This window comes from Pogona vitticeps, chromosome 3 (genome assembly GCF_051106095.1).
Source record: "Pogona vitticeps strain Pit_001003342236 chromosome 3, PviZW2.1, whole genome shotgun sequence".
Lineage (NCBI taxonomy): Eukaryota > Metazoa > Chordata > Lepidosauria > Squamata > Agamidae > Pogona > Pogona vitticeps.
In genome coordinates, this window is record NC_135785.1 from 74013089 (window position 1) to 74038650 (window position 25562).

Here is a 25562-nt window from a genome sequence, read left to right on the forward strand (position 1 = left end):
GGAGAATACCATGTCAGTGGTGGATCTATTAGCTCGAAATCTACACTGTGATTCTGGATAGACTCTCTCTGCAGGCACCTGGAGCCTCTTCAGCACAAGGGCAAGCAGCTTCCCTACACCATTAAGAAGAGAGATGCCACGGTAGTTATTGCAGTCACCCCTGTCTCCTTTGTTCTTATACAATGTGATAATGTTTGCATCCTTCATGTCCTGTGGTACTCCACCTTCCCTCCAGCAGAGACGAAAGACTTCATACAGTTCAGTGGTGATGATCTCTTTATAGCACTTCAACAGGGATGTTATCCTTTCCAGGTGCCTTGCTGGAGGCAAGGGAATCCGCTTTTATTTCACTGTCCAGCTCTTCCAAGACAGGCAGGCACTCAATGTTATTTATGCTTTTTGGGAGACTACATTCTTTCTGCAATACTGTATAGCTCAGAGTAGTGCTGCACCCAGCGTTCCATCTGCTGTGCTCGGTCCTGGATGATCACACTTGTAGCAGACTTCAAGGGAGCAGATTTCTTCTGTATTGGACCTAAAGCCTGCTTGATATCGTCATACATTCCTTTGATGTTACCTGTGTCTGCTGCTGTCTGTATCTGAGAGCAGAGCTGAAGCCAATAATTGTTGGAGCATCTCCTGGCAGCGTATTGGACTTGGCTATGAGCAGCTCGAAGAGCTTGCAAGTTGTACTTGTTAGGACAGGCTTTGTATGCTGATTTGCAGTTTAAACAAACAAAAAATAAAACAAAAAACAAAACACCAACAAACAAAAACAACAACATTGAATGGCATACCATTACCAGGTAGTGCTAGAAAAAATGTGCTCTGAGTCACCTTGCATATGTTTTAGATTTCTACTCAGAACTGAAAAGACTTTCTGCCTCCCCCTATCCACTGAGACATACAATCTTGTGGTGCACTCCAGGATTGTTACAATACAGCAAAGGACATTTGGGATGCGTCCTGCTCAGGAGCAACACCCATGATTTTTTCCTGCTATGGTAAGAGTATTTGGAACACATCTTTTATTTCATATGGTGCCCTCCTACAAACATTGCAAGCTAAAGCAATTGCTTGGGTTGTTTGCACAGCTGGACTTGGCATTTGTACTCTGAATCCAAAAAATATATATAAAGCACTTGTGAGAGAGAAGCACACTGGGAGGTGCTTTGAAAATAAGCCAGGAGATGGCTACAGTATTGATCTTATTTTTGTTTTTTACCGGAAGCCATTTTAAATTATGTGTTTCTTTGAATTCTGACTCTTATGTCAGGGGACTGGCTGGATACATTGTGAGATCTGACCCAAGTATGTGATTCTTGGAGTCTTAATAGACTTTACTTATTAAGACTTAGGCTTTGGTTAAGTTAGCACTTTGTATAAATTGTATAAAGCATTTCTTCTTCCTAAATATATACAAGGCTTTTGTTCACAGGCTGCTTACAGTGAAAACATCTGAATCTGTTGCTCCTTGTCTGCATTGCAACATGCCACCCAATTCACTTCCCTTTCATAGCCAACATCAGAAATTAGATAGAAGTGTATTGGACAGTGTGCTGTAAAAATATCTCTGGGCTTCAGAAAACTAACTTATTGTGCACCAGTTATCCTAAACTTTCTATTAATGAAAATGTTCTCCAATTTGTTTTGCTTTTGACCCTTAGTTGCAGTTATTAGGAATCTTACAGTTGTATTGACCTGAATATTCTAGAGCATTTCCAAAGGTGTTAAACTGAATTAAGCCTCTGTTAGAATATGTTCTCTCCAACTGAGCAGCAAGTGTGAGATTGCCAGCACAAACAAAACTGTTGGTATCTTGAGGAAGTTGTTGGACATTGGTGCAGATGTTTAACAAAACAGGAGCCAGTATGCTACCTTGGGGTAGACCATTCTTTTGACTCTTCCATCAACTGCATTGCCCTTGAAAGTTAATGAAAAATCTGATTTTACGGAAGAGTTGCTATTATGTTGGCCAGTTCATAATCCTTTGTTAGACTATAGAATTTTTGCAGTAGTACTTGATGATGAACAGTGTCATAGAGGTCAACGAGAGCTGCTCCATAATCTTCCTAGTTTCAAAGCCATTTAAGTTTAAGTTCTGATTTCATATGGCAATGTTCAGATCTGCCATTCACGAGAAGTTCATTTAGTTTGCTGAAATATTTGCATGAGTAGGGCCTTTAGTTGGGTTATTTTTAAGCTGCTTTATTAACTCCAGGCCTTCTGATTGTTTCCTGACATGTTTATTTCTTCCGTGAGTTTTATCCAATTATCTCTTTTCCTTCCTGAGACCAAAGGAAGTAAACTCTGCCTAGGCAAAATTGTTTCTTTGATCAAAGATTTTTTTCAAATAGTGAAAAATAATTATTCATATGGTTGACTATTTCTAGATAAAGTAGTTGGTTTAGCATCCTCAGGATAGACTAGTTTTAGGCCTCTGGGACTGTATAGATGTGGAGTATAATTCATTCCAATGCGGTACTGAACTTCTGTCAACTAGTTTTTTTAAAAATTGTATTTCCTACAAAATGGTAGTGTTGGTAATGGAACTGCTGCTTTAAACAAATTATGGTCTGGTGTTGTACAATCAGAAGTGGAGTGCAGACTGACTTCATGCACTGTTGGATTAAAACCTCACTAGCAAATATCAAGTCTGGATATAGTCATGTTGCCATCTTCTGCTGTTGAAGGATGGGGGAAGTTTGCTGTCATAGAAAAGGACTAGGTGATAAATTACTGCCCATTTTTGCACTGATTCTCTCTTGTTATCCTCAAGAGATGCTGCTGTGGCAATTAAAGTCTATAATTATACAGTTTATTTTTTCGTTAAGGAAAGTTTTCATGGGATTTAAAGGGAAAGGTTGCATTAGGTGGCTTACAAAGAGATGATACCATGCAATGACATAGCTCCACCATTACTATCTCTATATTGTCTTGTTCTCTGACAGCTGTAGATGTTATCTGGAGGTCAGGCTTGACCCTATAGTACTTTCAAACTGTCGATGAGGTCTCTTAGCTACTGCTGGCTATTTCCATGTGTGTGTTTTTAAATACAGTGTATATCACAGTGATGTGTTAGGCAGAGCTGATGCAGTAGCTCTTCTTTAGGTGTTGACAGGCCCCCTGTGTTAACAAAGATTATTTTGGCCTAAACAAAGGTCTTTTAGTTATTGATGGTCACGTGCTGGTCATCATCAATGACATATAGCCAAAGTAATCCAGTGATGATGAACAATTAGTTGCCTCAAGTTGTTTCTTCTGGAGTGAAGAAGAAAAATATGTTTGCTATAATTCCTACATCACCAGCAAAGCATTCCCATGCTATTCCCATAAGTGTTTAAGGAAGTAATCATACCAAGAGGACCAAGAATGATAGTGTTTTCCCATGCTAGCATCGGTTTCCTTTGGACTAGCAATGTTGACATAGGAAGCAGTTACCTCCTTAAAATACTACTTGAAATCCACAATGTTATGGAGCAGCATTCAGTTTTTTTTAGTACCTCTCTGACAGGATGCTTTGTAGAATAGGGGGCACTCTAGCAGAGATTAATCCACTTCAGGGTGTCAGGAAACAAAACAGACAGTACTGAGAGAAGTAAATATATTGAATCAATGTTCTAGCAGTATTAATACATACAGAATAGTCCTTGCTGTTATGTGAATGAACAGTTCTTGGTCATTCACATAACAGCAATCAAAAGCAGTCCATTTACCATTCAATAACTCAGCACCCATAGTAAATTCTGCTTTGTAAATCAGTCCAGCAGATTTTTTTTCCCTTCATCTCTCCATTCAACCCACAAACCAAGTGTGCTGAGGCTGTCAGCTTTATTTCCCCTTGCGGCCAATTGGAGATTAGCTTCTGTAGCCTTCTCCTCTTGCATTTTGTTTCCACAGCTGCTTGGAGTTAATTGTTAGCTTGTTCCTAGCACAGCTGCAGTACTTTTAACAACTCATTCTACAGACTTTCTTTACAAACTTGATCAACAATTCTTACAGGTATTTCTAAGACCTGACACTCTCCTTTCAGTCCCAGTCAGATAAATATAAGATTAACTCTGATATTAATTATAGAGCAGTGGTTCCCAAACTTGAATAGCCCAGGTGTTCTTGGACAGAAACCCCAGCCACTACAGCTGGTGGTAAAGGCTTCTAGGAATTGCAGTCCAAGAACATCTGGATTACCCAAATTTAGAAACCACTGATCTAGAGCTTCAATTATACCTTACAAACTCTAGTAAACATTAAGGTAGCAGCTGCAACAGCTATTTGAAACTATCCAAATTTAACTTGCCTTTTGCAAAAGGGGATAAAATTTAAGTATTTTAATGTCTTTAAAATAGTATTTGTAATCTAAAGAGAATGTGGATTCAAATTTGAGCCTGGATTTCAGTGATGGCCAAGAGTGCATTTTTGACCGTTCAAACTGGTATGTCAATTGCGTCCATTCCTGGAGATGTCTGATCTGGTCACGGTGGCACGTCTTAATTATATCATGTTTTAATTTCTGTAACAAGGTGTTGCCCTTGAAGATGGTTCAGAAAGTTAAGTTAATGCAAAATGTAGCAGACAGATTTTGGACTGGTACTGATTGCAGAGAGCAAATAATTTATTCAGTTAGTTTATTTAAAATACTGTATTTCAATCCCACCTTTCTCCTTAAAAGGACTCAATAACTCCATTTTAAAGCATTCATTGGCTGCCATTCCATGTCCTATTCAAATTATTGATTATAACTTATGTCCTATAAAGCCTTATACAGCTTGGGTCCAGGCTATTGGACAGATGATAAAAAGGTAAAGGTAAAGGTTCCCCTTGACAATTTTTTGTCCAGTCGTGTTCGACTCGCTTTAAAATCTTCAGGAGAGGGCAAAATATCTCCGCTGGCATTATCTTTTGGACATCAAGTCCTGTGACTTGGTATGAAACAAAAAATGTGACTAAAAGTTACACTTTTAAAATAAATGTGTATCAGGATTTCATCCACTTACATGTTATATTTCCTGTTTCATCTAAGGCAAATTTTCTAATGAGCATTTCCTATTCTGTTTGGAAATACTGCAGTTAGCTTAGTGGACTAACATCTTCTTGTCTCTAACTCTTGCTACGATAATTAATAAGATGTTTTTATGTAATCGTCTCTTTCTGCAATGATTCATCTTCTTTATTTGCTTATCAGCATAATCGTAGTAATTCCCATAGAGAAATATTGTACAATTACAAAGAGAGGATTAGGATCTCTTGATAAAAGCTGAAGGTATGGGATATGAAGGACGGGGTTTGTGTTTATACACATTCATCTTAAATAATTAGTTCTTTAAAGAGGAAAGAAGTTACAAATGTATGTGAGAGATAAATCCGCTTAAGCATCTTTCTGTAGTATTGATATATCTGGAGACCTAATATTTAAATCCATACAGTTTGGACATACATTCATGTATAAAGTTGGCATAATAATTTCCCTAAGGCCCCATATTAATCCTGTGGTTGTTGCCCTTCTTCATCATAATTTAAATTGCTAAACAAACAGAATGAGGCTAGCGTATGCATATGATCAAAGCTATTACCAAAGCAGAACCAGAAATAAATGTAGATAATTTAGTCATTGAGGCCATGATTTTTTTAAGAAACAGAACAACTTAGAAAGAAGAGTCAAATTGTTCCACTGTCATGAGGTTAAGGGTTCTGATAGATAGAAGATGCCAGTGTTATATGTAAGTATTTGAGTGTTTATATTCTATTGTGTGGCTCTGAGTGCTAAAGTGTTGCAAAGAGGCAGCATGGATAAGAAAAAAAAGGAGTGGATTTGTGGATCTAGTTTTTGTAATGCATCATGTTACACAAGTTGTGTATGTTTAAAAAACTATGAATATGTGTATAAATATATAATATAAAGCAAATGGAGTTGCAAATTTTCTTGTAAGAAAAGTTTGATTGATTCTATTTGAGCCAGAATTTGAGACACAGCAACCAGAATCCTGTTACAAACTGCCACATATGTATGAGAAATTGTGGAAATGGTTTTGTAATTTTCTTGCAATCTATTGTGCCCCGGTGCACAACTGAGTATGTGACCTAGATATTGTCCAAGTGTGCGACATACAATTAGAAAAATTGTGCATGCCAATTACATGATTTTGGGCTTATGTTGTGCAAGCCTAGTAAGATTCTGGCCAATTAATTGAATATCCTATAAATCTTTGCTATGGAGATTATTTGTTTGAATGTTACATTATATATTATTTATCATGAGTAGACATGCATCCAGTAGGTCCAGTGGTGAAGTTGTAGAAGCAGAAAGCACCTCTATGTGTACAAGGTGTCAAGTCATACATTCCCCCCCTTCCCCTGCCATATCAAACACTGCTCTCTTGGAGAGTCCCTTGACCTTCATTATCCGCACTTCCTGCAGCAGGAAGGAGAAGTTAACTGAACATCACTTTTGGTTCTTAAGATCTAACTACTCTTAGTTATTGTTGTTATTTAAAATATGGAATGTGAAGGGAAACTATATCTTGTAGCCTCATTTTGTGAAAGAGGTTGAAAGAAAAGATGCAAACCATCATGGTGCTTAAAAGCTATAAACCTGAAACAGATACATTTGCAAAATTAATGATATTTGTTCAATGGGTTAAGCATGGGAAAACCTACTGCACATAGAAATATTTAGGTGCTTTATAAATACTTAATAATAACAACAAAATTGGATTTCTATTAATGAATTTCTTGAAAACATTCTAATGCTTGTACATCTTGAAAATATATTTAAAACAAATATTGTTATATAGCATAATGAACAAATTCACGTTTACTTATTCGTCCAATTTTTCTGCTTTCTTTATAGGGAAATTTTGTTGCAAGCATGACTGCTATTTTAAGACAAATGGAAGACTATCATTATGCACATTTGATCAAGACATTTGGGAAGATGCGATCAGATGTTGTTGTAAGTTCAACTTGGAATACTTTGTTGCCTTCTTGACAGAGTGCCTTTTTTGCAGTTATATGATGAAGAAATTTATACAGCCAAAAAACGTTATTACAAAAGCCACATGACCCGACATAAAAATCAATGAAGCATTGTTGTTTACCTTCTGAGCAAAGAGCAAAGTTTGCTTCATTGCCATCATATTAAATTATAAAACAGCCAATCCTCAAGGAAAATCACAATTTGAAAACATAGTTTATGATATTAAAGTCTTGGCAACAAGATTTTATATCTGAATTTTCCACCCACATAAGCCAACTCACAGGTTTGGGGAGATACATTTAAGGTATCTCCTTGGATTTTTCATGTCTAACATTTGGTTATCTAAATCAGTATACAGTATCTCCTCAGTTCTCAATCACTATACATAACTAGATTTTCCCAAGCATTTTCAGTGCTCAGTTAATTTTATTTATATAGCTGCCATTTTAAGCAGCATTGCGTCACATGCTAAGTTGAGACATATGTTTGATTGCTAATACCTATAATGAGTCAAACTCCTCAAGGTCTTCCTAATCCTTCTTTCTAAGTATACAGTACAACTTAATGAGAGCATAATAGAAAGGAGTTTATAGTTAAGTAGATACCTCTCCAGTGACTGGAAACTATCATTGCCATATGGTAAATGTATACTGTAAAGTAACAACCAAACTTATCAGCTGAGATCAATTAATTAGCAGATGACCTGAAGTCTTATTGACTGTGTTAGATTACAGTCTTTTTTATTAGAGGAGTTTGGTGCCATGGAACAGAATTTTGAACAGTTTGAGAGAGGATTACATCTTCTGACGGTATTATGGAAGCAAAGGAGAGAAACAAATTTCTTAGTTATTTTGTATGTAATTAAATATTTTTGTTGTCATATCCATATCTCTAGAAATATGTAGCTGGAGAGAAATAAATGGCTGTTTTCTTAATATAACCATACTGCCATCTCTGTTTAATTTTACAGGTTTTCCTGTTAACATCTAAACTAAAATAGAATAAAATAGAATAAAATAAAAATTTTAAAAACCACACAATTGCATTCCAGGTCATTTTGATATTATACCCAGATATATTAATAATGGAGAGGTTTTTGAAACACAGGTGTAATTCTGCAAAGAGCCTCTCAAATTTAGCATCTGGGTGAAGAGGGCAAACATTTATCTATGTATCCATACACATATGAAGTCTAAAGCTATTGAATTCCACCTGTTGAAAACTAGCTAAAATCATTGCCACAATTATTGGCTGTCTGAGCAACTAATTATTGGCTGTTGGAGCAAAAGACAACACAATGGCACAGCTTGATGCTGTGTATGGCTCATTATGTCATCATATTAGTTTTTCAAAAATTAAAAATTCTGTTTCTTCTGCTGTATGTTCTGAGATTCCTCTGGGATTCCTTTCATTGAGGGGAAGCCATTGGGAGACAGGTTTGAGGGGAAAGTCTTTAATTTTCAAAAACTGCCACCATCAATAAGATCATTATAATCATTTGACTCGGAGATAGTACGTCAGCTGAAGATCTTAACTAAAGAGCAGATTCATAGGGGAGCAGAAAGTCCTTTAGATAGTCTGGTCCAGGCCATTTAGAGCTTATTTAGAGCCAGCAATTTACACTGTATCCCGAGATAAATTGGCAACCAGCAGAGCTCTGGCAGATAAATTCAGTATGTGGTACCCACTTAATAATCTAGCTGCCATACTCTGAGCCGAAGGGATGCATATTGTATTTCAGTGGTGTAAACGGGATATTACTTGCCAATTACCAAGAAATGGTCCTAAGAAATGTCAAGTGAAGCAGCCCTGCATTTTCTGAAGTCTTACAAATATGCAGGCAAGTATAAGCATTCCTAAATTCAGAAGCACTCACATGGTTATAGCTAGACTTCCTCACAAAGTGGGGCTTCACAACAGTGAATGAAAAAACAGTAATTCTCTAGAAAAAACCCACCACTTTTTGCCAAGTTCAAATTTTCCTCTGTGTTTTAAGTTGCAGTCCTAAGCATGCATACTAGACGGCAAGCCCTGCTGGATACAGCAGAATCTATTTACTCATGTACTCTTAGTGTTCCTGATAGCATCAGAAATATGTAAACTGCATTATTAATGTATATGTTTAGGCAAAAATCCAACTGAGGGAAGCCAAATATATAAGGGCAGTTGTGCAAAGGATTCCCATTCTACAATGGAACATGCAACTGATTGCTCAACCAGATAATAATCAAGCATGTGACAGACAACCTGTAAAGGAATTAACATATTTTATATAATTTCCTTCATGCCATTGTATAAGATAATAAAATGCTGGCCCCAATATACAGGTTTTAAGTATTTGCAGCTTACTACATTATTAGCATAAATGACATATGCACTGGATTGTCTTATTTGTGCAGTGATAAGGTTACTATTTATAATGAGCACCTTTCTCCCACAATAATATCTCTTGGGCAGAGCATGTTTATAAATGAGGTTATGCAAAATATATGGAAGTCAAATAATAATAACCAAGTGCCATCAAGTCAATTCTGACTTATAGCGGCCTTTTTCAGTGTTTTTCAGGTAGAGAGTACTCAGAAGAGGTTTACCATTCCCTTCTTCTGGGGGCATCCTAAGACAGTGCAGCTTGACCAAAGCTAGACAGGCTGGCTCTGCTCATAGGAGGCACAGTGGGGAACTGAACTCCCAATGTCTGACTGTGCAGAGCTATTCAGCCAGCTGAAAGTCTAATATAATGGGATATTAAACAAAATTACTTTTAGTTATAAATGACTGCTGTAGTATTTTATTTATTTATTTATTTATTTAATTTATACCCCGCCTATCTGGACCAATGGACCACTCTAGGCGGCTTTATTAGTATAGTATAGAATAGTATTTATTCTATTAAGAATTTGGGGTGTTTGTCACAAGCAACAAAAAGAGCAACGAAAGCTATAGAATGAAACAATTTGTACTATAACTTGAAAGCGAAAAAAATAGTGGCAATGTATTTTCTCTTAAGATCAGATTTTATCTTAAGATATGTGACCGTAAAAGAAACGGGTCAAGAAATGGTAAGCAAAGTTAAGCACTTTCAGATCTATTGTTTTTTTCCCCCCAAAGTGGGAGAGTGATATTGAATACCTGCTTAATTTCCTTATCAAAATCGGTAGTTTTGGGAAACATGCACCTGCCACTTTGTATGCCCATTGTGGAGTGTAATTGGAGTCAACAGGGTAACTATGCACATCTAAGTTCCTCACAACTGCCAGCTGAACAAGTGGACCCCTGCACTCTGCTGTTTGTCATGTGCAGAGGCCAGGAATCCTTTTAACCAGATTTGGCCAGTTAAAAGACAAGACAAAATTCTTATGTTTTGTTACGTTCAGCGACTTTACAGGTTTTTAAATTCAAAATTATCCCATAAATTCTATATGGCATCCCAGTCTGGTTAAATCCCATAGATAGGTCAATTGAACCTATACAATCTCAATTCTTACATAAAGTGCTAGGGCTACCAAGTTGTGTTCCCTACTTGGTGCTTTGTCTAGAGACTGGATTTTCCTCTTTGGAAACGATGGCTTGGCTGAGATCATTTCAATTCTGGCTAAAAATTGTCTACAACTCTGACCCAGATAGTTTATTATATCAACTATTACTGGACTCTAAATCTCCCTTTGGGCCTACTGCCCTTTTAAAAAAATTGAAATGGATTGGCTTAGATAGTGACTACTTGGGCTCACTAAATCAAGGGCAAGCCTTCCAAATGATCAAAAGAAGAATTTGGACATTGAGTTCCAGGAACTATGGAACGCAGCTGCAGTGATCACCCCTGACATGAATATTCAGCAGAGTATTTTAATGACCCAATAAGGAGCTGTTGGGAGGCGGAGTCAGCTAGATAGGAAGGGGGCCTGTAGCAGAGAGAGAGGGGGGGGGAGATGGAGAAAAAGGTCTGAAGAGAAAGGAAGGTAGTTTGGGTTTGAGGCAGAGAAAGATTTTAAGGAGTGTATAGTCAGAGTGTTATCTGTATTAGTTAAGATAGAAAAGGTTAAAGGAAAATACTGAAGCTTTGTGTAACTTTAAGAATGTGTGTAGGAACTATTCCTAAAATAACTTGTAATCAACAAACCTGTTTTTATTTCAAAGTTAAGTACTGAATGGACCTCAGTCTTTCATAGGAAATATGGTAGAGAGATCAACTGGTGGCAGTGAGTTAAAGGGCGTGTTGGGATACCTTTGTGAGCTCTGTATTGGGTGGAACAAGCAGGGGCCACAGGGTAAATGCCACAGCAGCCAATAAGACCTGCTCACCATTGTTTTCCAATATTCCCTTTAAGATTGGAAAACCAGCTGCCTTCCTTTCTCTGCTCAAGTGTCCACAAAAACGCAGGGCGTTCTCCCTAGCCAGATGCAATGTCATGCTTGCAGCCTTACTGTATGGTAGGTTCAAAGGAATCCCTTACCTCATGTTAGCGTGGTGCATTGGAAACTCTTGCCCACATGTTTCTGCACTGTCCACTCCACCAGAGTGATCACTCCAAATTTGTGGCACTGGTTCTGTTAAAATTGGAGGGAAAATCTGATGTGGGCAAAATCTGTTTTATGTGGAGGGGCCTGACATTCTGGAAAGAATTGCAGATTTCATCAGCTCAATTGTGAGAAAGCGAAGCCTTGCTTTCAATTAAATGTCTTCGAAGGATTTGGTCTTCTGCTTTCCTACTTCCTGGATTTTGTATGTGTGGGGCACTTAATGAACCAGTTTGGTTATGTTTTATTCTCTTTATGCCAATAAAGGTTTCGTCTTCATTTGGCTAGATCACTGTTTCGGCCCTTATCTGGAGAATGGAAATCTTGCCTCAGAAACACACGTGTCAGCTGTATCAAGCTTACATGGTTGTAATGCATTCTTACATGGGATTACCCTTAAAGAAATTCAAGAAGGTTCAGCTGGTACAGAATTTGGCAGCCTTCTCCAACATAAAGTGTTTTTCAGATATTTTGATATTTTGATATTTCATCGACTCCAGTGATGTCTCTTCACTGGAAGAAACATGACTTTAAGATGAAATTAATTAAATAAATAAACAACCACTGCTCTTCCTTGGGCATATATTGGGCTCAGACTGGCCTATGAATCATAAACGTTAGTTCTCAAGCTATTTGTAGTATATAGAGATTAATTATTTTCTTCATTATTTCAGACTTTTCATCCTACCTTCCAGAAAAGTATTTCTAGAGTGCTTCATGCTCTTTGATTGTTTTGATTACTACTTCCTCTGATTTTTCCAGTTCTACTATATCCTTTTAGACAGAAAGTGAACAGAATTGTAAAAGTATTTTCCTGCCATCCTCCACCACAGGTCATAGCACTGAACCCTTTGCTTAGATACCCCTGTTCTAAGCAAATTAAATCATCTTGACTTCAGCTGGATTTTAGTAGCCCAGCTTAATTCTCACAGAAATGTATTCTGCTGTTTTTCAGCTCTAAAAGAATTATTTGCATAGATCTGCTGGGCAGCTTGGTAGTTTGGATATCTGGCTGCAGAGCCAGAGGTTGGGAGTTTGATTCCCCACTGTTCCTCCTTGACAAAAGCTGGACCTGATGATCCATAGGGTCCCTTCCAGCTCTCCAGTTCTAAGATTATTATTCTAAGTTTATTATTTTATTCAGACAGGCTGAAGCTTATAGTTTCATTTCTTAACAGTTAATTGCCTAGTGTATACCTCTGAGTATTGCTTTAGCAGTCTGATATATTGACCCCAATGCCACTGGGAAATTACATTCATGGCTGCTTTCTGTTGTAAAGCAGTTAATCTTTAGTTTCACTTGGCCTCCTTTCACTTAGCAGATCCCATTTTAGCCTGAAGGCTACTACTGGTAGCATAAATGAAAGAAATTTCGCTCTACAACTCAGTGTATCTATGGCTATTTCTGGAGTGTCTGTCTTCTTTAAGCAAAGTGGATTTAGTCTCACACACGAGTTTTCAATTATATACTGTAGTGCAGCATCTGTTGTTTATATAGATTTATTCATATAGTGTCATACCTCTAGGCCAGTCACATCTCTCCTACATAAAAGGGGGTCTTCAAGTTCTCAGTAAGAGATCATTCCCACCCTTCATACTCAAATTATTTTAGCTGAAAATGCCTGCTACCATGAATGTTGGGAATGTTCTTCATTCAAAGCTAGAGCTATGGTCCCTTTTCATACTATAAAGTATAGCTGGCTCATGATGAGAGTAATCCCTCCAATGAACGTTTGGCATGCTGCCCCAACTCAATCCATCCCTACTATAATTATGAGTTCATAATTGTAACTAGAGATGCTGTCAAAGATTCTTCAATGTTCTGCGCGATTGTCAGTTGAGATACTGTTAACCTTTTTGGCATGAAGCACGTTTTACTCCCTCTGCTTCAACCCAGTGTGGGTAGCAATAACTTTTCTTCAGTAATCCAGGGCTTCATAACGCCTTGTGGGCACATCTGTGGAGGTTGCCCATACCTAAGAGGACTCCCTGAAAAGACACCAAGACTCTGGGATTATTTTTGGAGGTCCCTCTTCATGGCTAGATGTTGTGTGTTGTGTAGCTATTAATAGAAATGCCTTTTCAGTAATGACCACTCCTGTTTTATGATTGGTCTCCCTAGAGGGGCCCATTGAGTGATGAAAGGTGTTTCATGCCAAAGAGAATTCTTAGGGGCCTGCATTTTGCACCAATTAAAAGCTTTCATTTTTAAAACTGTCTTTAAAGGCAGCCCCTCATTGAGCATACTGTACTATGCTAGTCCAAGCTGAATATCACTAGTGCAAGAATAATGGAGGCAAGAGTCATCCTATCAGGATAACTTCTTAACCAGTCTAATGAAGTAAAAACAATCCTAAAGACCACCACCTAAGCTCCTCCAGTTAACACCCAATCCAGAAGAATTCCCAAACTGCCAGTATAATTCTTCATGGTAAGGGCATCTTCGTTTCAGACTGTGCATTTGTGCAGCTTTAGGGATGATAACAAAAAGCTTTCATTACTTCTCTTAATTAAAAGAAAGAATGGGGTGATGAATGATATCTGAACACAGATATATGAAAAGAGAATTCCTCCTCTCCTTAGCACACCCATCTTTATTTTCTTTCTGACGTGGCTAGTGATATGAGACTAGAAGCTGCCACTGAGAAAGATTTTATTTTCTTCCTGAAACATCCTGTTTTGGATTTCCTTTGAAAGAAAGTGGATGGACAAAGAAAGATGAGAAATCATCAGGGAAAGAAGCTTCCTCCCTCCATTTAAGTGCTCGATTCCAATTTTCTCTATCCCAGTGGTTGCTTCAAGAAGTTCAGGTGGCATGCTTCATGGGGGCTGGCCAGATAATGAGCTTCACAGGGAAGATAGTGATGTGCTAGCCACCGGTTTCCAGTTCTTAAATGTGTAAGATTTATTTTGAAAGTATTTTGCCCTGCTCTTCAGTTGAAAGTTCCCCAGAACACCTCCAGAAAAATAACAAGATAGTCTCTGTTGCCACGCTTACAAGACACCAAAGGAAAAGGTGATAGTGAGGAAAGAGGGAAACAAGCAGACTGAGACACCAGTTCTTAAAAATTAGTTCTTACAAGTAGTTCTTATCAGGAACGGAAACAGTCCAGAAAGAGAAGAAACAAGTGGAACATGCCTCTCACCAAAGGAGAAAGCCCTATTTTCCATGATTTTCTTTGCTGCATTTGTGGAATTCCAGCAGCTGATAGTTGAAAGAGGAACTCAGTGTAAATTATCTGACAGAAGATTGCTATGGGTTAGACAAGATTGCTTTTGCCAAGGGCAAGCTACAGCCGAGTCTGGCTAAACAAAGCATGGTCAAGTTCCACCAAGAAGCAGCAGTTCTGGACAGCAGTTTACAAAGACTAGGTCAGTCCTATGAAATCAGGAGCCAGCAGAGACAAGAGCCTGAGAAGAAGAGACATAGGAAACCAGAAGAGATAGTCTAACATCATGCATGGCAAGACAGTAACTAAGAATCCAGGAAGCATGATTTGGCAGTCACAAGTTCAAGCAGAGTTAGAACCTTGTTCCCAGAAGATTTTATTCTGCTGTGGCTATTGCCAGTAACCCCACCCAAAGCTCAGATGTGGATTATTTGATCCCCAAAATAAGTGGAGGCTTGTTCTCATAGAGATCATTTTGAAGGAAGCTGCTGCTCATGAGAAGACCTCATTTGGAGCCTAGCACTGTATCTAGTGGCCATGTGTCTCTCCTGAGCCTTTGATAGTTTCTATTTTCATGGACTGGGAATAAGTCTTAGATCATCATTGGAATCAGGACCTTGGCATTCCTCAGGTGTGACTTCTTGTATTCATGAGGGTCCAGCATCTACAGAGCTTATGTAGGGCTTCAGCCTCATTCTAGAAAACACCACCAAGGGCATGATAGCTGCTGCTTTTTTTCCTGCAGCCAAATGACATGGATGTTCTCTCAAATACACTCATTTTTTTCTGACTGTAATAAGATAATACTGTGCAAATGTAAACAGATAAAGTACAAATATACAGTGTGGTGTAGTGGATAGGGACAAAGTAGGACTCACAAGGCCTGGGTTTGAATCTCTGTTCAACCATGGACAGTTATTGTGGGTTTGGAAGTGGTAAAGCCATTCCTTAAAAATCCTACCTTGAAAGCCCTTTTAGGGACATTATTAGGGTCATTATTTGGATTCCTATACGGATATGAATATCTCTGCACAGCTGGATTTGACAAGAGTCTGGCCCCTGGGTCTGGACTGTTCACTCACGCGTCCAACAGTGGTAGCCACCCCGCTCATCCTTCCAATTGCTCCCAGAACGCTGGTCTCTTCCTGCTCAGCTGGCCACTCCAGGCAGTGGGAGGGAGGACGATTCTCCCTGCATGGCTGCTGAGTGGCCAGCCGAGCAGGAAGAGAGCAGCGCTCTGGGGGTGATTGGAAGGATTGATGAGGCTGCCACCGGATGCATGAGTGGATGGTCTGGACCCTCATTAAGTCAAGCTTATATACACACCCCTATCTCTAGTCACTATAAGTCTGTTCTGACCTAACAGCATATAACAAAAAAAGCAAAACTATCTGAATCAGCAAATTCATATCACTAATATATTCTTCCAGCTTCATGATTAGCAAAGTATGCAAGTCAATCTACAGAGAATATAGAAAATTGTTTCCCAAACTTCAGCAAAATATGTAACAGATTCAAGAACTGAAGCATGTAGTACAATTAATAAAGGATGAAATGGAATTTATTTTAAGGACGTGTGTACCAGAAACCATTAAAGTTAACTCTATAGGTACAGTTTTGCCCCTGTTCACATCAGGATTAATTGTGCTGAAGTCCCAGGTACTAAGTTGATGTAGCAGAGAAGCCAATCATTTTATGCAAATAGGATATATGCGACGAAATAAAAGAAAGTGTTTTATGTTAACTCTTAGGTTGACTACACAGGCGTTTAGCCCAGTGTTTGGTTTCACTGCAGAAACAAGCTGGTTTGCTCCTAGAGACAGTGATCAGATGACAGGTCTTCAGATTATATTTATGACTAGTGTTCATATGTGTGGGTAGATTTCTAGGGTTCATGAACTGGGGCTCCAAAAGAAGAGTGGGATCTTCAGACTATCATTCCTGTGGATCCAAAGCCAATGTAGTGATTGTCTAGAGCTTGGATGTAGCTAATTACTAATAACTGATTACTTTCCCAAGTAACAAAGACATAACTACACTACATTGGCCAGAGTCCTGTTAAGGAAAAAAAATATATACCAAGGGTAATCATGTAGTGGTTCTTTCCCTTTGGTGGATTGTCCTGTTCATGGTAGGTCATTTGACTGGTGATGTAACTGATTTCACAATGCAGGGGGGCTCGCATGATTACCTTTACGCAACTGTCTAAATTAATAGGATTTTGGCTATTACAGTGATAAATTAACAAGGGGTAACTTCATTCATTTTGCACTGCAATTATAACCTATGAAAATTCTTTTATAATGGAAGGGATCTGTTAAATGATGGAAGGGGAATATCATATGGTTCAAGTGGTGGCTCGTGCTGCTGACTTGTGCTTTATTGTGAGTATTGAGACATTGAGGGGAAGGAAAGAGAGTATGATCCTGCCCATACCTTTCTGATCCCCTGTCAGGGGTTCTAGTTTTTTTAGTGCAGATATGATCACTCTGGTTTGGATCCCTTTGAGTAGGTGTCATCACTGGACCTAATCCAAAGAAAGCCATCAAGTTTGAATTTGCCAATATTATGAAATACTGTACCTTAAAAGTGAACCACCATATTAATCACTTCCTCTGGTCCATGGCCGAGGGACGGGGAAGTGAATTTTTAAAAGACTAAAAAGACTAGGCTGTTGCGGATGCACTGCATCATTTAATTTTTTTTAATATAATAAAAGATATATTTTCTTCATCTCCTTTTAAAGGGCTGGTCAAGAAACCACTCACAGTCAAATCTGTTGCCATGGATTCAGCTGTCAGCAGTTTCTCAACCAGCCAATGAAAGATGAGGCAAATAAAAAATATTTACTGTATATTTTAAAATTATAACTCATGCAGGTCCCTTACACAGTCTTTAATTTTTTTTTCACTTCCCCTACTCCTCTGCCAAAGATCAGAGGAAGTGTTCAGTTTGCCATTATACTGAAGCGGCTTGCTTCATAAGCCACTTCCTGATATCAGAAATTGAAGGAGCCAGACCAACTAGGAGCACTTGAGCTCCAATATGCCATTTGGATGCGAAGATCGCACCAAAAGGCATATCACATTTTCATCCAACCCTAAGTGATCCAAATGAGCCTATGAAGTTACACTTTCAGTCAACAAAACGCGGGCTGATCAGAAAAAAATGTTAAACTTTACTAAGTTAAAAATAGTAATTTTGGTATGCAGTTTGGTCACTTACAGTAAGAACATGCTTACTGAGCTTGTGAAGTACCTGCCTAGCATGAAACATTTTGTATATGTGAGCAACACATATTAAGCACAGTTTTTTTTTACATATTCCAAATATTCAAGGTCATTCTGTTCTTCTCAGAATACTGAGAGTTTTTGATATTTTTGGGGGGGAGGGGTGTTGGCTTATGTCTTATATGGAGTCGTTCCATTGTGACTGCCCAGAAATCACTCTGAATTTGACTGAAAATTGATGTGTATTTGTTTACCTTTCTTTTCTTTTTTTTGAATGCCAATGCTTATTGCTTGTTTATAACCTATAAGTACAGAAAACAATAAAAAAACCTTGCCAAATTAAATTAATTACTCTGTTGCTTTAGCTATGTGTGATTTCCTTTTAGTTATTATCCATAGCAATAATAAGTGGATTACAGTATAAATGTACTGGATATGCTCAGTGCTAAGATCAAATCACAACGGAACAGTCACCTCTTGATATACCACTAATTAGAACCTGTTAGTTTTGTGTTACAGTATTTGTCCAGCAAGATGTACCCTTTCAGTCTGATCCTTAATCTTCTGAGCTTTCCCTCAATTTAAAAATCTAAATAGCAATCTCTTTACTGTTTTCTTTTTTTTATTTAAGGACTTCTTGATGGAGACATTTATCATGTTCAAGAATCTCATTGGGAAGAATGTCTATCCTTCTGACTGGGTTATAATGAACATGATGCAAAATAAGTAAGTTACAGAGAAAAGCACTGAACCTTCCCTGTTTTACTATTTTTTAAATTAAGGAATGTGTGTATGTTTGTATGTGTGTGTGTGTATATACATGTATGCCTGCACATACTGAGAGTATTAAGTCGACACACATCCCATGACACAAATGGGTGGCTGTGCTGATTCTAGAGATGCCTCATGTTATACAACACTTTCCCAAATAAAGTGTTGGGTCCTCTGACGTAAGGAAAACTTCTAGTTGAAAAAGGTTCAAGTTAAGTTTCAAAATAACAATAGCAGACTTTGAGGAGGGAGGGAGAAATTTATTACAGAGCTGTGGGAGCAGCCCTATAGTATGGTTGCTTTTACAATCTCTGTTTAAACCACAGAAATTATTCCTCATGGAATGTATATGGTCTTATCACTACAACATTTGGTGTGAAAAATCTGTTGGGTATAAGATGTGCTTGCAAGCTGCTAAGTGAAAGACAGCTGAGCAATGACAGTTTAAATATTGGAGGAAGGTGTCTGTATGCTACATGTGCATATGGTTGTTGTTGCTGTCTTTCACAATAGGCGTCATCCTGTGTAGTACTATTGATTCTCCTCTAGTCCTGCATCCTTTGCATTGATCGCCTAATCCTTTCTCATAATGCAGCATCAAAGACAGGCAGGAACCAATGTCCTGTTCTTTTCTTATTGCTGGCAGTGCTGCCAGGGGTCCAGCTGGCTTCCCTAGTCCAGCTTGGAATAGTACTTCTAGTAAAGCCAGCAGAATCCCCCACATTTTGCTCTATTGGGGCATTCTGCTGTATTTTCTGTACCTCCTTTCCCACTCAAGAGCACTCAGTTAGGTCAAAATGGCCCCATAGTCAGGCCAGTCCTCACCCTCAGATGATGAACTCACAGGGGTTGCCCATGGAGGGCGTTTTGGCCTTCACGGGCTGTTCACTCTTTCTTCCACCTTGTCCTTTTTTGGGCACCATGCCACACACAATTAGTAAGAAATCAAACCAGAACTCCCAACCTGACTGTAAACTGTCCCCCTCCTTTTTTATTTTTTATTTTTATAGTAATATATATTTATTAATAAACTCAGTGATTATCACTATTAATTAATTAATTAACCACTCAACCAAGTGACCAATTAACCAACCAATTACTCACCTAATAAATCAGTTAATGTATTTACTTGTTTATTGATTGATTGATCTATTTTAAAACACTGCACACACACCTTTGTCCAAAAACTCCTTAATGAACTCTGCCCGAATCCAATCCAAAATGGCTTCCCCAATATTAGTATTATCACTTATTTATTTATTTATTTATTTATTTATTTATTTATTTATTTATTTATTTATTTATTTATTTATTTATTTATTTATTTGAAATATAAATATGCTGACGGCGCTGCCAATTGTCCAGCTGGCTTCACTGGGATTTTAGCCAGAGCTTGGAATAGTACTTCTTGAGAGTAAAGCCAGCAGAATCCCCACATTCTGCTGTATTGGGGGATTCTGGTCGTTTAATCTCAAGAAGTACTATTCCAAAGAGTATGACAAGTGATTGTCTTGGCTAAAGGAATCTGAGACCCAGAGTCCCAGAAAGTAAGTTTTCCATTCTATGGTTTCAGCATGTGCATGGGCATGAGTTGACCCTCTTAAGCACAGTCATGCAACCAAGAAGAACTGAAGTTCCTGGGAGGAAGGTTCTGGTGGTTTTAGTACTGAGAAATATCATTCTAAACTCTGGCTGAAACACAAGTGAATCCAACTGGACACCTGCCAGATCAGGCAGCAGTAAGCAGAGTGCAAGGCAGTAACTCCTGGCTGCCTTTAGTAACTGCATAGAGAAGGTGAGCAGTGTGAAGGATGCAGGACTAGAGGAGAATAAAGTAGTGGTACGCAGGATGAGTACAGCAAATCGTATGGCAAGGGCAGGATCATCCTTCTGTTTCTCTACCTTTCTTATCCCTGCTAGCTGGCTTGCAGAGCATAAAAACATATCCCGGGCCTTAGAAGAGGGATTTGGAGATGGCAAGGCAAAGAAAGTACAGGCTTGGTTGAGCTTCCTCTCCTCCTTTTGTGTTTTTATGGACAAGTCAGAGCCACATTTTATCTGGAGGTAAAGCTAGGGATTGAGCTCATAAGATCTGGTCTGCCATTGGTTTGAATTTGAATGTGAAAGGAGATACCATATGTAGCATTTGTTGGCACTGGATGTAGTAATAAAAACACTCTCCATCTTTTTTTTTCTTACTACAATATGTCATGTCACTTGACTCACTGAATTATGCCACAAAGTCAAGGATCCCAGCCTTTCTCCTACTCTAATCAAGCAGTACCTGCTACTCTCACATGGGAGCGGTCATGTTCATCCACCCTCATCCCTGCTATAACATTCTAGTTCCTAACAGATTTTGATTATCATAAAGTAAGGCATGTTATGTTGTGGCATATTAACCAAAATGGCATAGATACCCTTCCTGTGAGTATCTCAGAAATACGGATAGAACATTCCCAAATTTTGTTGTTCGTTTCATTTTCTTTTTTTAATATCCCTTGCTTGCTTTAATAAAATGGCAGTCCTGCTGAATTATTTACAGGCGCATATGCTAAATACCTTCTATACACAATCTCTCTCTCTCTCTCTCTCTCTCTCTCTCTCTCTCTCACTTACAGAGACATACATACAAGCACACACACTAAACTGAGACTTTAAAATGTTGTTGAAAGATGACTGCCCCCTTCTCTCCTGCTCTTCTCATTCCACATAGTCTGCAGATTCTTCTGCATGAATGGTGTTTCCCTACACTCAAAAAACACTTTTAAGTTTGCTTTTGAAGTTCATCCCAGGTATAAGATGCTTGTGCTTGAAATACTTTCTGATGTTAGTCCTTCATGTTCCTAACAATTCTAGAGAATAGAAAATGTGTCATCTTGTCCTAAGTGTGTGAATTTAGAAAGACCTTCGTTGGAATAGACACTGCACTTTCATTTTATATTTTTATGAGGCTTTCAGATAGTGTCTTCAAATTACATCTCCTGCAGGGAAGCCTCCATAAAAGTCTTCTACAGACCACATTGTCTTATGTGTTTTTATTTCTCTCATACTGTTCAGATGCACCTGTGCCAAGATACTTGAACTATTATGGCTTGGCAAAGACGATACAAAAGCTTCTCCCAAATTAATTTTACTGTGGCCATAGAATTTAATTAAAATGAAGGCAGGCTTTTTGAATTGTATGTATAGTTGTTATTGACAGGCATCCTTTAGGGATAAAAATTACTTCTTCAGAAAGAAAAATGGTTCATATTGTTCATAAAAACTACATCAAAGTCTTTGACTGTGTAGATCATGAGAAACTGCAGGTTGTCCTGAATGAAATTGATACGCCTCAGCATTGATTGTCCTGATTCAGGACAGGAAGCTACCCTTAGAACAGAATGTGGAGAGATAGAATGGTTTCCTATAGGCAAAGGTGTCAGACAAGAGTGTATTTTATCGCCTTATTGGTTCAGTCTGTACACAGAACATATGGAAAGCCAAACTAGATTCAGATGAAGGAGGAGTGAAAATTGGTGGAATAAACATCAATTATTGAAGACATACAGACGACACTATATTATTAACAGGAAACAGCAAAAGCTGGAAATGACTTTTCGTGAAAGTGAAAGAAGAAAGTGCTAAAGCAGGACTGCAGTTGAATTTTCAGAAGCCAAAAATGAGGACAACAGAAGAATATTGACATTGAAGAAAATGAAATAGAGATTTTGTTTACCTTGGTCCATTCTCAATCCAAATGGAGACTGTAGCCAAGAAATCAAAAGAAGACTGAGACTTGGAAAGATAGCAGTGAGCAGTGAAGGAATGGGAAAAGCCCATCAAGTGTAAGGATGCGTCACTGAATATGAAGACCATCCACAATTTCATATGAAAGCTGGACAGTAAAAACAAGGTGGAAAGTATTCCATATGCCTCTTACTGTATCTTCCGGTGGTTACTGATCCTAGAAAAGAGTTAGTGTATCAAGGTCTACCTTCTGCATTTGACAGAAATACTCCATTGGAAGCACCACCTTCTGATGGAACTTAATTAACTTCTTATTTAAAGTACATGAGATTTAATCTACACACACACAAAGAGAGAGAGAGAGAAAGAGAAAGTTTTCTTTTTAATTTTGCAGGCACATAACAAGTCTGTATTTAAAACAGAAAATATAAATAAACCATACCTTCTGTGAATTAAGAATGAAATGTATAGTACACTGAAAAGTAGTCACCAAAAGAAGTAGTACTATTTCATAATTTCAGGCTACAAATTCTGAACATTGTTCATGTTTCAAATTCTCAAAGTACCCCCCTTCACAAATATCAGTAAGTATATCTTTTTACACAATAATTATTTTTCAGTAAGGCTTCTATACCAAGTTCATTATATCTGAAGATGCCGGCCACAGAGACAGGCGAAACGTTAGGAAGAACAACCTACAGAACACGGCCAAAGAGCCCGAAAAACCCACAACAACCATTAGATCTCGGCCGTGAAAGCCTTTGCAAATTCATTATATATCTTTCTGCTATTATGAATCAAACATTTTTTGATGGCACATCTTATCACACTGATTTACAATGCTCACTTTTGCCACACATCAGTTTCAGCTTACCATTACCATGGTAGAGAACCTGAAGGGATAAGTCATATTACTCTATTCCAGCAAAACTAACATGTCATTACACACTGCTTTCTCGGCATATGTTTTCCACATACACAGTGGGTGCAAATTTTATTAACGTGAGCTAGCTTAAATAATTTATTCATCAAAGATCTGTTTTATAGGATGTAATTGATTTCCACTATTTTTTTTGTCACTAGCTGATTGTTACCAATATGACCAAGAAATGTTTATTTGGTTGACCAAATAAAGGAACACATTTATCATCATGATTAAAAGGAACAGTCTCTGCCAATACACTCTTGGATGAAGTCCTCTACATAATTGTTCAGAACATTTTGTCTTCAGCCATCACACACTCCAAGTTTTCCTATTAGCATTCTCTCACCTTGTAAATGGTCTTTGTTCTTTCTTTTTGATGGCATTTTTGGGATTTGGTCAAGGATTCTGCAAACCCATGTTTTACTTTATTCTCATTGCCAGTGCTATTTATTTTTGCCTCCTTTCCTTCCAGCAACAAAAAGGTGTATTCTAATATTTGTGATATGATCCTTTCATTAATTTCTTGTGACACAGCATCAGACATGAAGAATATTACTGTTCAGAATTTGTACCAAAGTCTCTAACACGAACATTCAGTGTACAGCACCTTTTATGACATATGTTTTATTTATCTCTTAACTACAATCAGAATCCTACTGTTTAGTTGTGCCAGCATAAGTGCAGTGGCATAAATCACAAGCAGTGACACCTCAATGTAATGGCAATTCACCACTGTGATTTATGACATTAATATTGCTTTAAGACAATACTCTGAGACATGCCTGGCTCATTATATCAGCTAACAAACTGCAGCAGATCTGATTCTTATCATCCAGAAAATCCAGAATACATGTGCATGTTATGCTCTGTTTTGAGATGTATGTTGAGAGACTAGCAAAAAAGAGAGAGAGAGAGAGAGAGAGAGAGAGATTGTTTCTTTGAATATCCCTCGGAGGATCTTTTCACAGAGCTCATAGTAATCTTTGTGATGTACAGGGCAGGCACACAATGTTTTGCTGCCTCAACTGATGGCCTTAGATGCCTCCTCCCTCCATTCTATATTCAGAAGAGGGGAAAAAATCAGACTTGCAATTAAATTATATGTCAACACTGATAATGGGTGTCTTTCAATGCATGTGAAGTCTTGGTTGTGTATATAACCCTGCCTCTTGGCACCTCACTGATGCTTTGTCCTCCACAGTGCTTGTCACCTGAAGTTGCAGGTTCACTCTGTCTATGGGTGTGTGTGTTAACCTAAGGGGCCCTTAGTAGAACAGAAAAACTTTTATTGTATCAGAAGACGTGTTATTTGCCACGTTGCCTTTCTGTTGTGGAGCAGCATGTGAACTGGCATTGTATTCAGTGTGAGGTTGGTTGTTTGTTTCTTCAGAACATTGTTTCGAGCATTGACTAAAAGCACCCCTGTTCTAAATTAAGAATTTAAATTTTATGGAGAAATGGCTAAGAATTGCCTTAATGCAATGAACAGAAAGTTTCCAGTGAGATGAAATTAACCTAGAAGTCCCGCTGTACTCCAAAAGGGGTTATTTGATGAACATGCGAAAGAATATACTGATACTGAAACACGTTTCTCAGTTGTGGCACCCATTCAATTTGTTCAATGGAAGTTATTATTTCAGATATGCATTGTACCCTTGCTTGTGAGCTGCAGAATAGAACAGTCTGCTTATGACGCACAGTTCAGAGGTGCTTTCAGTGTAGAAGTATATATGTGTTTGCGACAAAGCCAAATAAATGTTCCATTTTATTTCATACAAAACACAACTTTCCAGGCATTGTGTAGAACTGGCTAGATAGATTAACAATTTAAGACATTGCTTGCTCAGAGTCTTATCCTAGCACTCCCCCCCTCCCCACCATGTTGTGTATAGCATAACTCAGGAGATCTCTGTCTATATCTACAGAACGGAGAACCATGCATCTTAGATCCTGTTAAATGATAATCCAGTGTAACTATCTACGGTGACACCCACTCCATTGACCTAGGTTGATTTTCTTTTGCTGCATACTACATCTGATTAACAGGGGGTGTATGTACTGCTTTAGTTTCCTTGATGCGTTTCATAGTAACAGAGTCTATGAATAGTTTCCATTGTAGAAATATTGTGATAGTATAATGTAAGGGCTGGGGGAAGGAGCCGAACATTTGTCCTCATTTGTAGCACACTCCTTGTTTAGATTTCTGTCTTCTAATGTGCTATTTCTATTGATAAATGAATCAAAAC

The 25562-nt window shown here is 38.1% G+C and overlaps 1 protein-coding gene across 3 annotated transcripts in view; it reads left to right on the top strand.

The window, feature by feature from the left end:
- The window catches only part of DOCK1 (dedicator of cytokinesis 1), a 489282-nt gene that overhangs the window by 258079 nt on the left and 205641 nt on the right, over nt 1-25562 (top strand). For all 3 annotated transcript variants that reach the window (XM_078391202.1, XM_078391203.1, XM_020791492.3), the window contains exons 28-29: nt 6848-6949; nt 18520-18614. In XM_078391202.1, the coding sequence (XP_078247328.1) occupies nt 6848-6949; nt 18520-18614 (197 nt within the window). The remainder of the gene's footprint in view (nt 1-6847; nt 6950-18519; nt 18615-25562) is intronic.